A 13,587-nucleotide genomic window follows, 5' to 3' on the forward strand; every position below is an offset into this window, starting at 1 on the left:
ATGACCCAAAAACAAACTGGGAAAATATGGGCCAGCATTTATCAAGCATCTCAGAGTAGGAGTGCTGATCTAGGATCAGGTTCTCCCTGTCCATAATAATCTGACTCCTTATGATCTAAAAGCAAAACTGATCATAGATCGGCATTCCTACTCTGGGACACTTGATGAATGTGGGAGCTGAAGAGAGGATTATATATCACCGGACTGGAGGTAGAAAAGGTAACGGAGGTGGAGAAATAGGGAACATGAGAAGAGGAGGGATGGAAAGGAAGGAAGAAGAGGAGGGAATGGACAGAAATTAGGGATGGAAAGAGAATGGGACTTCACTGAGGCAGACACTAAATAGCTATTAACCATAAATAACCGAAGAGACAAAGGTTGCATCCCTATACAGTGCACTACTTTTGACCAGAGCCCTATGGGTGCTATCTAGAACCAAAAAGGGTTATTTGGCTGTCCCCATAGGAGAACCATTTGAAGAACCCCTTTTGGAGAGGGTTCTACCTGGAACCAAAAAGGGTTATCCTATGGGGACAGCCTCAAAACGCTTTTGGAACCCTTTTTTCTTAGAGTGTATGTAGGGAATAGGGTGCCATTTGAGACAAACAAATGAAGACCTGTTCAAATGCAGACCTACAGTGAATCTAAACTGACTTGGTCCACAGTACTAAGTCCGTATTATCCAGTACAACAAAAGTAGCAGTTACTAAAGAGTTTTTCTAGAACAAGTTTTAATATATCTAGAATATAATCACACACACAAAAAACACACTCAGAGTCAGTCAAGTTTTAGAGTAGCAGAGGCAGGACTTACTGAGGAGTAGAGGAAGCCCTCTCCATTCATGGCTGCGTAGAGGCCGGCCTTCACCCCCTGGATGGCTACCACCCGCAGTCCCACTGGGATGAGGTTAAACAGAGCTGAGGAGAGAGAGGAGGGAGAGAGAGACAGGGGGAGGAAAAAAGAGAGATGCATGAAGAGATATATGGAGAAAGAGACAGAGAAAGAGAGACAGAAAGACAGGAAGGGATAAGGGAGAACGAACACAGGTATAATAAAGGTTACAGTTTATTCCTACCCACCTTACTATTTAAATACAGTACAGCAGTAGAGCAACATCACAGCACTGTGACTTTCACATTTGGGAAGAGTGTTGACTGTTTAGAAAACCAAGTTCAGTGTTCTCTGGGAGTCATTGTATTGAATAAGGTAGGCTGTGGAAGGAAAGTGGTCTATGGTGGATCTTTGAGGGAATAAGGGAAAAGGTAATAAGCGAATCAAATAAGAACCTCAGGGGTATGGGGGAATGTGCCAACACTCCCTTGTCAGATGCACTGATTCAATTTCACTCAGTGAAAATCGACAGGCTCCTTGGTTGGCCAACAAATTACCTTTGTAGGCAGAAAAGAGTAACGCATACCAGAGGCCAGGGGAGCAGCGAAGCAAGAGCCCAGAAAATGATGTGTGTGTGCGTGTGACTGTGCATGCATGTGTGTGTATGTTTAAGCACGATGGGGGTGGATCAAAAGAAATGCATGACGGAGAGTGAAGTGGAGTCAGTGTGAGTGTATGTGTGGGATAAAGAGACTGAACAAATGTGTACGTGTGTGTGTGTGTGTACTCTGTGCAGGGGCGTCATGCCCATAGGCCAGTGGAGGAGGAGAGAGAGTATAGAGTCACACACACACAGCGTTTGATTTGATTTTAGCTGCCGTTGATAATACTAGCCCCTACCATTTTATGAAGTTGGCTTTAGCTAGCCAGCTAGATAGGTTCCCAATCTCCCAACCTCATAACTAGCTACCATGTCATGTCATGCTATCAATCAAGTCATAGTAGTTTGTCTAACTACAGGTAACTGCCAAAAAGGAGACACCAACATAAAGTGTCTTAGTAGAGCGAGCCAGAACAGCTTCAATGCACCTTGGCATAGATTCTACAAGTGTCTGGAGGGATGTGACACCATTCTTCCACGAGAAATTCCATCATTTGGTATTTTATTGATGGATAACACTGTCTCAGGTGCTGCTCCAGAATCTCCCACAAATGTTCAATTGGGTTGAGATCTGGTGACTGAGAGGGTTGTGGCATAAGGTTTACATCATTTTCAAGCTCATCAAACCATTCAATGACCAATCATGCCCTCTGGATGGGGAAATAGTCATCCTATGGGGATATAGCCATTGTAGCCAAAATAATGGCCTGCCCAACATTTTTATACATGAGCCTAAGCATGATGGAATGTTAATTGCTTAATTAACTAAGGAACCACACCTGTGTGGAAGCACCTGCTTTCAATATACACCGAGTATACAAAACATTAGGAACACCTGCTTGTTCCATGACATAGACTGACCAGGTGAATCCAGTTGAAAGCTGGGATCTCTTATTGATGTCACTTGTTAAATCCACTTCATTCAGTGTAGATGAAGGGAGGAGACATGTTAAAGAAGGACTTTTAAGCCTTGAGACAATTGAGACGTGGATTGTGTATGGGTGCCATTCAGTGGGTGAATGGGCAAGACAAAATATTTAAGTGCCTTTGAGTGTGAGTGTGTCAAGAGCTGCAACACTGTGTATCAAGAATGGTCCACCTCGCAAAGAACATCCAGCCAACTCGACACAACTGCTGGAAGCACTGGAGCCAACATGAGCCAGCATCCCTGTGGAAGACAGCTTGTAGAGTCCATGTCTGACGAAATTGAGGCTGTTCTGAGGGTAAAAAGGAGTGCAACTCAGTATTAGGAAGGTGTTCCTCATGTTTTGTACACTCAGTGTACTTTGTATCCATCATTTACTCAAGTGTTTCCCCTATTTTGGTAATTACCTGTAGCTGGCATGCCTGCTGGCAACTGGGTTGCTAGACTTTAGAAAATAAAACAATTACTAGACTCACAATCCTTTAAATGTTTTACACAAATTTTAAATGTTTAAATGTAATCTTGCACCTTAAGATAATATCATGATATTTGTGTATTAGTTATGATCCCATGATATGTGCCTCCATTGAAAACGGAATTGTCAGCTGTCCAAAGTGCTGTGCTATGGATAGAGTCCAGGCCATAATCATGTTTTTAAGCTATACAGTGTTTGTTTACAATTACATTGTTTTAGAAACAATGGAGTTAAGAAAGCTTATATTTAAGTTGACAGTTGAACTAAGCTCATGAGGCATTTATCAATTATATTTTTTAAATAATTAATGGCTATGTATCAAATAATTTATTAAAGGTTCAAAAAAGGATTTACCAATCCCAGATTTTCATATCATATCCTTAAAACCATCCTAAGACCTGGCAGCATTTTTCACCACTGCTTCCTGGATTCTGAGCTAAAGCCCAGAAAAAAAAACACTGTACGGTAATTCGGGCAGCAGCTAAACCTCATATTAACGCCAGCCTTGGAGCTCCATAATGCCAAAACTCACAAATAAGAGCTTCGACGATCATTCAAGGATCACATAACAACACTAAGCCTTTCGGGATGCTTTGATATGGGCTAGGAAGAAAAAAGTTAGACTTTTTTAACAGAGAGGGATAGGTGAAATAATCCGCAAGGACACAAATACAAAAGGGATAAGAAGGGGATGCAAAAATACTCCAGCATCATGAGTGGGTGCAACTGAGCTCCTGTATGAAGAAGGAGCCCTCCGGCTACACAGCTCACCAGGCATTAATCTTCTCTCAATCCACGAAAACACATACTGTACTGTACCCACCATCCATCCACCCTGAAAGAGCACAACTGGGCAGGCGACTCGTTTTGGGCCGGGAAACAAAATCGTTTTTGGGTCCGTCTCCAACCTCTCCTTTCCTTTCCTTGCCTCTCTTCTACTCAGCCCTGTTTTCCTCCTCTCTTCTATTTCACCCATCTTTTCCTCTTTTCCCCTCCTCTCCCATCCTCGTCATATCAGCTTTCCTCTCTACTCTCCTCTCTTCTTCTCTCCTCTCCTATCTTCTGATAGAGCTCATTGGGTTTACTTCTGGCTTCTCTACTCTATCTATCTCTTTAATATGAGTAGGAGATGTGAACGAAATAAGTTTAACATCTTGCCAGCTGTTGATTCTTCTATTCTCCTTCCCCTGAAGCTCTGGAGACTCATATGCTGTGATATTTTCATTCTGATACAATGAGAGGCCTTCTTCTTCTTCTTCTCTCCAGCTGGTACAGCAGTGGAGAAGGGAAGAGGAAGTTGCCTTTCTTTAATTTTCTTGTTCAGCAGAGTTGCGAATTGAGTTACTGTGGGAACTGCGGCTGCCGCCACCCACTCTTCTCTGCCATTTCACAACTGCCAGGTACAGTAGGTAATCTCGCCCCTGCAATACAGTGTGTGCTGCAGCGCTAACACACACACTCTGCTATGACATAGATAGGGAAATAGTCGTAGTGTGAATTGACCAAGCACAGGTTAACTACTTACTTAATACTCTTCATCTCTATTGAGAAACAAAGAGCTCCCTCCACCTGTCCTTGGCAACATGTTGTGCCTCCCTCCAAGAGCACACAGGTTGGATGAGTGGCCCCCTGTGGCTCAGTTGGTAGAGCCCGGCACTTGCAATGCCAGGATAGTGGGTTCGATAGGTGGGACCACCCACCATACAAAAATGTATGCAAGCACTGTAAGTCGCTTTGGATAAAAGTGACTTATAGGGCCAACACTTTGCTCTGGACTTCAACTCTATCAAGTGACTCCTGCATCTATTAAACTATCACTTTAGTGTGTGTGTGTGTGCACGCACAAGAAACACAAGCCATGGTGTGCACACACGCATGCACGTAACTTGTGTACCTCTAGGCTGGTACTGCATGTAAGTCATGGAGGGGACAGATCCCCTTCCCACCAGACAGATGGACGGGAATGCTCCTAGCCTGACCTGGCCTGAGTGGGTGTGTGTTGAGTGTTGAGGCTTGCACAGGTGATATCTGTGGAATTCTAGATTGTGGTGTGTCATGATGAAATGGCATTTGTCATCGTAAGGGCTAGGCATTTTTTCAGACCCACGTGACCTCACCAGGACAAAGTGTATTGTACTTTCAGATTGTATGATAGGAGATGTGCATGTTGGGAACTGTAATGTGTGTCATATAAACTCACTGTAGTCGCTGTTCTCGTCCTTGGTCCCATTTATAGTGCCATCCGGCTTCATCTGCAGGTAGAAGCCCTGCTCGCTGAACAGTCGAGTCACAATGCCCTTCAGCTGCGGCTCTGCAATATAACACAACAGGGATAAGAGTTAGCTAGCTGCTTGGGTCGTGTTTATTAAGCACCAAACAGAATAAAATGGACTGAAACAGGGAGGGACTACCTGAATGTGTAAAAATAAGAATAGCTCATTTTAGATTTCCATTGCGATGACCACGGCCCAGGTCACTTAGGCACCAAAACACTTGAATGCCATGCCCTCATACCCTCAGTACCCATTTCAATGATTAGGGGCTGACCAGGGAAAACAACAGCTAATTGTACTAAGGGCATTCAGAGCATGCAGATACCAACATAACACTAATCAGTGGAAAACCATCTAAACCATCTCCCAGTCTTGTAGATAAAAAAAAAAAGGTTTCAGTTGGTGGGTCAAAACTGAACTGAAAAATAAACGGTCAAAGACGCCACCTCCAGATCATGAACTGGGCACACAATATGGGACAGATAAACTTGGCACTACAGCCGCCTAACACCCAAATTATGCAGGAAGAGACATAAAAAGACTAAAATACAGCACTATTTAGAGCAAGTCGGTGTGCCAGTTAAATGCTGATGATGAGGTGGACCCAGTGGATGATAGAAACCCTGAAAGGTGGAAAGATATGTTAAATATGATGCAGAAATGTGTGGTCCACCTCTTCTTATCCATCGGTGACAGATATGATACTCTCAGACCTCTGACTAACTTGTAGCCTAACTGTCACCAGAAAATGCTTCACCTTTCCCTGGACACTAATAGCTCTGGTCCAGTTCATTAGTGTGCCTTCCTTCACTTCAAGTACTGGAGGAACCCGCACAACAACAACATGTGAAAATCACGTTTTCACATGATAAATGTATGTTTTCAGATGTTGAGCTTAGATTTCATATGTGAAAACATATTTTCACATGTATTAAATGTATAGATTACATGTTAACAACACCTTTTCACGTGAGGAGAATAGCGTGTTTTCACCTTACATGTGAATTGAAAAACAAATCACGTGAAAATCACATTTGCAGTTTCATATGTAAGAAACGTCACAACCATTGTAAGTTCACATGTGGGGGTGAAATAGTGTTATTCTCCTCACATGTCAAAAGGTGTTAATGTGTTGCATTCTATAAACCTTTTTTTCTATAAAAAGGTTACATAGCCTACCTACCTGAGCATAAAAATAATTATTTCTTACTTCTGAGCTATCCACTCTATTATTAGCCTTCCATTTCATCCTAGCTAGCCATTTTTAGCTTCTGTTATTGTTAGCTGTCCATTGGTTTTTGTTACATTTAATAAACAGGCTACAATAGTGTGTGTGTTTATGTAATTCTGCGTGATTATTTAGTTAGTTAGTAAATAAATAATTAAGCCAATTTGTGCATCGCTTATTCATGTTTTAGGCTAGGGTTCGTGCAGATTTACGAGGTCAACGACATTCAGAATGAGACTGAAATTAGGAAATTATTAATTATTGACTGTAATGAGTTAATGAGTTAATTCGGGAAACGGTAACTCATTAAACAAACTTTTCCCATGGTGCCCCAAGATACTAATTAGTTAATTGTTACATGATTCATTTAAATTACGTAATAATTAAATATAGTTAATTATTCGATAAATAGCATTATTCGATAAATAACATGAATGATCGTCACGTAAAAAAAATAAAAAAATGGACAGCCCTATTTTGAATTGAACAGTCAATATCTGAGATTGAGAGAAATTGATAATAAATATGCATGGTCAAGACATTGGCTTCTCCCATGGGAGACCTGGGATCTAATCCCGCCAGTTTCAAAAGCACATGCTGGTTTAGAATATCACATGTGAAATGTTGGAAAACCACTAGTCTGAGTCATGTTAAAAATCCATGTAAAACTTTATGTGTCCGAAAACCATGTCTGGTCCGTGCATTTTTTGTTTTCACGTGACATTTTTCACGTGATTTGTGAAAAATGTGTTTTTTTAATGTTTTTTGTTGTTTTAAGGGCACTCAGTGCAGCAACCCCCTAACTAATAAACATTTACCTGTAGACAACCAGACTAAATAGCCCTTGGTGCATTGCTGTTGTAACTCACTTGACCAGTATCCTACATGGATTTAAAAACTCGGATGTCCCCCCCATGTGAAATGAAGAGGGGAGAGAGGTTGCTTCAACTGTGTATATCAATGTTCAGTTATGGACTTCTTTAAAATGATGTAATATGCCAACATAAGAACACGCAAAAAGTTTGAATTGACTCTGATGGTGGCATGCTCAGTGGTGTAAAGAAAAAATACTTTGAAGTACTACTTAAGTCTGTACGTTTTTCGGTATCTGTACTTTACATTACTATTTATATTTTTGACAACTTCTATTTTTACTCCACTAAATTCCTAAAGATATGTACTTTTTACTCCCATACATTTTCCCTGACCCCCAAAGTACTCATAACATTTCAAATGCTCAGTCTGAAAGCGTTCAAAATACAATGAAAACATTTCAAATACATTATCTGTACAACTTAAAACAACAATGCAATGTGAAAACAAGTTGACATTGAGGTTAAACAAAGTGTGCGTTTATCAATTTACCTGATTTTGCTGATTTTTTTTAAAGTGTACAGCTCAATTTGAGCAAATTCTGAATTTGCGGAATGATTTGAACTGAACAACACGTTTCCCCAAAACGTTCTTGTAAATTATTGAACAGACAGATATGTTTGCTCCGCTCAATGGATGTGCAGGGTGTGATCTTGAAGCAATGAGTGACGTTAAACAGTAACAGTACAGCGCCGTTTCCGTTAAATTGAACGTTATATTACGTTTTAATGTACTGAACGCAGCCCTGCTCTGAGGTCACTGACCTGGCTTCCTGCGGACTGGTCTTTTCTTGCCGCTGCAGAACCGAATTTTGTTGAAGACAGTAAATATATGCCTCTCACACAAGGAGCGGGGATCTTTGTTGGGGCTGGTGCGCCGTTTCGAAGTAGCGACCTTTTCGCTATTTGCCTCTCTTGCTTGACGTTTCTGTCGTATCAGGGAGCTGGCGAGCGCCGCCGCCATCTCCCCGGTAGGCTAACCTTAGTGTAGACCACTTGAATCGTCTCCGCATCTACTATGAGCGAGATGTTGTGAAGATACTGCTGAGGGTGCTGATTATGGCTGGTCCAATGCATAAGGTTGCGTAAGTGCGCCATGATGATAAATATGTAGGTAAGGTGCATAAAATGACTGAACAAGCTGAATGTTGAAATCAAACATATTTGCGATCTAAATAACTGTAACAACATCGATATACATATGAAATATTGCAAAGGCAGTCTTTACAAATATGTAGGCTACTATATCTCTAAATAAACACATTTGTATTTTACATTCAGCACATTGTGCACATTTCTCAAAGGTACTCCTTTATCTCCAGTCCAGATTATTCCCAGTTATCCTGATAAAATGTCCCGTAAATAGTTTCATTATCCATCGTTTTCACTCCTCGTCAATTTCTAGTGCTCGACATTGCACAACTTTCTGAGTTCACTGTTCATGTACGCCTCACCAGCCCGCGGACGGCATGGTCTTTTGGACTACTACGGGCTCGACACTCGAGCAGCAGGTAAAAAAAAAAATCTAAATTCGAAACCTCAATGTTCTCTGGAAGACGGAGAGTTATAACAAGTTGGAGAACAGTCGGAAAATATATGTTGTCATGACAGGTAATGAGCATCCTAAACTGACGTCATTCGAACACAGTGGTTGAACCAATGTTGTTTCCACGTTATTTCTTTTAAAATGACTTTCAACCAACGTGGAATAGTCGTTGAATTGACGTCTGTGTCCAGTGGGAAAAATCGAAGCACAAATCTCACTTGTAGCCTGTGGTGAAAAGTACTATCAAAGCAACCGGTGAAGTCCACTCTTCATTGCCTGGTTTGCAAACAGCCTTTCTTTTTCGCTCTATGCAATCCTACGTGATTGTGGTTCGGATGAGGAATTATCGGAGGCTGAGAGAAAGAGAGGGAAAGGAAACCAACGAGAGAGAGAGGAAGCGGGCTTTAGCGAGTGTGTGTGTGTGGTTGAGAGAGGGAGGGAGAAAGAGCAGGAGGGAAGAAAGAGAGTTAGAGAGAAGTGGTGCATTGTAAACGAAAGTGATGGTGGGCTGCTTGGCAGTAGGTGCGCCAGCAGCAGATACATTCCATAATTCAACATCATTTCACCAAAGGCTATGAGAAAGGCAGGTCTACATTACACAAACCGATCTCGCGCACCAGACATACTTCCTGCGCGCAATATAGCCTATGGACTGGGGGCGAGGTAATGCAAACCTAGTCCCTAGGCTAGTAGCCTGTATCTGTACCTGTAACCTACCACACACATGAACCAGCTGGATACCGGCTGTCCCGAGGCACTGCATCTCTCTACCTTATACTGTAAACCTAATTAAAAAAGAGAGGGTCTAGCAATTTTTTTCCCACACCTTTATTTAACCAGGTAGGCTAGTTGAGAACAAGTTATCATTTATAACTGCGACCTGCGACATTGAAAGTTAATATATATAAAAAATAAAATAAAAAAAGAGTTCTTAACAGGGTGTTTTTTTTAACCCTCCTTCAGACATGAGCTCTCTTCAGAGCAGATGTTGAGCACGTTAACCAGCAAAGCAGTGGGATACAAACAACAACACAGAGTTACACATGGAATAAACAAACGTACAGTCAATAACACAGTAGAAAAGTCTATTGTCACGTTCTGACCTCTATTTCCTTTGTTTTTGTATTTATTTAGTATGGTCAGGGCGTGAGTTGGGTGGGCAGTCTATGTTTGTTTTTCTATGTTTTGGTCTAGTTCTATGTTCGGCCTGATATGGTTCTCAATCAGAGGCAGGTGTTCGTCATTGTCTCTGATTGGGAACCATATTTAGGTAGCCTGGGTTTCACTGTGTGTTTGTGGGTGATTGTTCCTGTCACTGTGTTTGTTTGTCACAGGAGAGGACTGTTTTGCGTTTGCACATTTCTTGTTTTTGTTAGTTTGTTCATGTGTATTGAGTTATTAAAACATGAATAACCACCACGCTGCGCTTTGGTCCGCTTCTCTTCCTCCTACAGACGAACGCCCTTACATCTATATACAGTGTGTGTTAATGAGGTAAGGTTAGGGTGGTAAAGCAATAAATAGACCGTAGTGGTGAATTAATTACAATTTAGCAATTAAACACTGGAGTGATCGATGTGCAGAAGATTAATGTGCAAGTAGAGATACTGGGGTTCAAAGGAGCAAAAAAATAAATAAATAACAATATGGGGATGAGGTAGTTGGATGGGTTATTTACAGATGGGCTATGTACAGGTGCAATGATCTGTAAGCTGCTCTGACAGCTGATGCTTAAAGTTAGTGAGGGAGTCTCCAGCTTCAGTGATTTTTGCAATTCGTTCCAGTCATTGGCAGCAGAGAACTGTAAGGAAAGGCGGCCAAAGGAGGAATTGGCTTTGGGGGTGACCAATGAAATATACCTGCTGGAGCGCATGCTACGGGGTGCTGCTATGGTGACCAGTGAGCTGAGATATGACGGGGCTTTCATCTATAATTCTTTACCTAGAAAATACTTATAGATGACCTGGAGCCAGTGGGTTTGGCGACGAATATGAAGCGAGGGCGAGCCAACGAGAGCATACAGGTTGTTGTGGTGGGTAGTATATGGGGCTTTGGTGACAACGGATGGCACTGTGATAGACTGCATTTTACAGTCTAACCAGACACCTAGATATTTGTAGTTGCCTACATATTCTAAGTCAGAACCATCCAGAGTAGTGATGCTAGACGGGCGGGCAGGTGCGAGCAGCGATCGGTCGAAGAGCATGCATTTAGTTTTACTTGCATTTAAGAGCAGTTGGAGGCCACGGAAGGAGAGTATGGCATTGAAGCTCGTCTGGAGGTTAGTTAACACAGTGTCCAAAGAAGGGCCAGGAGTATACAGAATGGTGTCGTCTGCGTAGAGGTGGATCAGAGAATCACCAGCTGCAAGAGTGACATCATTGATGTATACAGAGAAAAGAGTCGGTCTGAGGATTGAACCCTGTGGCACCCCCAAAGAGACTGCCAGAGGTCCGGGCAACAGGCCCTCCAATTTGAGAAACCAAGGCCGATAATGTGGTGATTGACAGAGTCAAAAGCCTAGGCCAGGTCTTTAATCGATGGTGGTTATGATATCATTTAAGTACCTTGAGCGTGGCTGAGGTGCACCCATGACCAGCTCGGAAACCAGATTGCATAGCGGAGAAGTTACGGTGGGATTCTAAATGGTTGGTGATCTGTTTGTTAACTTGGCTTTCGAAGACCTTAGAGAGGAAGGGTAGAATAGATATAGGCCTGTAACAGTTGTGGGGGAGGGGGGAGGCGGGGGGGGCGAGGGCAATAAAGTCATTCGACACGCTTTGATTGATGACCATAGTCACATTGAAACAGATGATATCAGCAAGAAGGCCTAATGGTCTGATCATTCATGAATATCCTATACCACATTGTGCTGAGAAATGGCTTGAGGACACTTCCATAAACAGGACGATCTCTTGTCATAGACGATCACTTAATATTCCCATCTCTCATTTTGTCCAGAATGATAGTGCAGTTGTGGGGTGTTTTGGTGATTCTCATGTTCTAGCAACTGAGACAATTCCATCCAGTGTAGCTTTTTTTAGGTTACAGCAAGTGACACGCACGCAAGTGAATCCTCCACCGTGAATAAGTCACACACTCATGCTATTCTAAAATGGATCACCGAGCGGGCCTCTCTCTCTCTCTCTCTCTCTCCAAAACCTTCTGTCGTGTCAAGCGGAAATTATTCACTCAGGATACTCCTCACTGTGCATCTCTCAGGGCCGATGCGGGTTAAAAGTGTCTTGTTCCATTTGGCACAGGGATTTTTTTTGGGGGGGGGGACTCAGTCTCAACTTACTGTTGATAGTTAGAATAGTAGAATACACAAGGTCAATTTCGAAATGTGGATGTGGATCAGCAGTTTTTCACTGACAGTCATTCAATTAGCCCATGTCAGCTAACGTGTTTTATACTTGTAGTAATCATGGATGAATTACCGAAAGGGGGCCCCCATTGATTTTGTTAGGTATCACCATTTGTCACCAGATATCATATTAAAGACTGGGGATGGGCCAACAAAATGTTGCTTAGGGCCAGCGCTGACCGCATGGGGAGGCAGGTAGCCTAGTGGTTAGAGCGTTAGACTAGTGACCGAAAGGTTGCAAGATCAAATCCCCGAGCTGACAAGGTAATAATCTGTCGTTCTGCCCATGAACAAGGCAGTTCCTAGGCAGTCATTGAAAATAAGAATTTGTTCTTAACTGACTTGCCTAGTTAAATAAAAAATACAAATGTTTGGGTATGGATGTGGGTACGCAGAGCTGGGAGACACTACGGTCCTTGGATGTACACAGAGAGCTAATAATAATATGCATGTCAATCTTTGCTGGCTGAAAGTGGAGGAGAGATTAACTTCATCACCACCTGTATTAATGAGAGATGTTGAATGTACCAAGTGGTCTGTTTGAACTACTGGTGCACAGCTCAGACACCCATGGATACCACACAAGACATGCCACCAGAGGTCTCTTCACATTCTCCATGTCCAGAACAGACTATGGGAGGTGCACAGTACTACATAGAGTCATGACTACATGAAACTCTATTTTTTTTTTTTTTTATTTTTTTATTTCACCTTTATTTAACCAGGTAGGCTAGTTGAGAACAAGTTCTCATTTGCAACTGCGACCTGGCCAAGATAAAGCATAGCAGTGTGAGCAGACAACACAGAGTTACACATGGAATAAACAATTAACAAGTCAATAACACAGTAGAAAACAAAGGGGGAGTCTATATACAATGTGTGCAAAAGGCATGAGGAGGTAGGCGAATAATTACAATTTTGCAGATTAACACTGGAGTGATAAATGATCAGATGGTCATGTACAGGTAGAGATATTGGTGTGCAAAAGAGCAGAAAAGTAAATAAATAAAAACAGTATGGGGATGAGGTAGGTGAAAATGGGTGGGCTATTTACCAATAGACTATGTACAGCTGCAGCGATCGGTTAGCTGCTCAGATAGCTGATGTTTGAAGTTGGTGAGGGAGATAAAAGTCTCCAACTTCAGCGATTTTTGCAATTCGTTCCAGTCACAGGCAGCAGAGTACTGGAACGAAAGGCGGCCAAATGAGGTGTTGGCTTTAGGGATGATCAGTGAGATACACCTGCTGGAGCGCGTGCTACGGATGGGTGTTGCCATCGTGACCAGTGAGCTGAGATAAGGCAGAGCTTTACCTAGCATGGACTTGTAGATGACCTGGAGCCAGTGGGTCTGGCGACGAATTTGTAGCGAGGGCCAGCCGACTAGAGCATACAAGTCGCAGTGGTGGG

General features: G+C 42.4%; 1 protein-coding gene across 4 annotated transcripts in view; it reads right to left on the bottom strand.

Moving 5' to 3' along the window:
• LOC110507309 (fibroblast growth factor 12) overlaps positions 1–13,587 on the bottom strand; it is a 139,027-nt gene that overhangs the window by 17,404 nt on the left and 108,036 nt on the right. For all 4 annotated transcript variants that reach the window (XM_021587208.2, XM_036965186.1, XM_021587206.2 and 1 more), the window contains 2 exons: positions 5,094–5,204; positions 815–918 (listed from right to left, as the gene is read on the bottom strand). In XM_021587208.2, coding sequence (XP_021442883.2) covers positions 815–918; positions 5,094–5,204 — 215 coding nt within the window. The remainder of the gene's footprint in view (positions 1–814; positions 919–5,093; positions 5,205–13,587) is intronic.

Source organism: Oncorhynchus mykiss, chromosome 27, assembly GCF_013265735.2.
Source record: "Oncorhynchus mykiss isolate Arlee chromosome 27, USDA_OmykA_1.1, whole genome shotgun sequence".
NCBI lineage: Eukaryota > Metazoa > Chordata > Actinopteri > Salmoniformes > Salmonidae > Oncorhynchus > Oncorhynchus mykiss.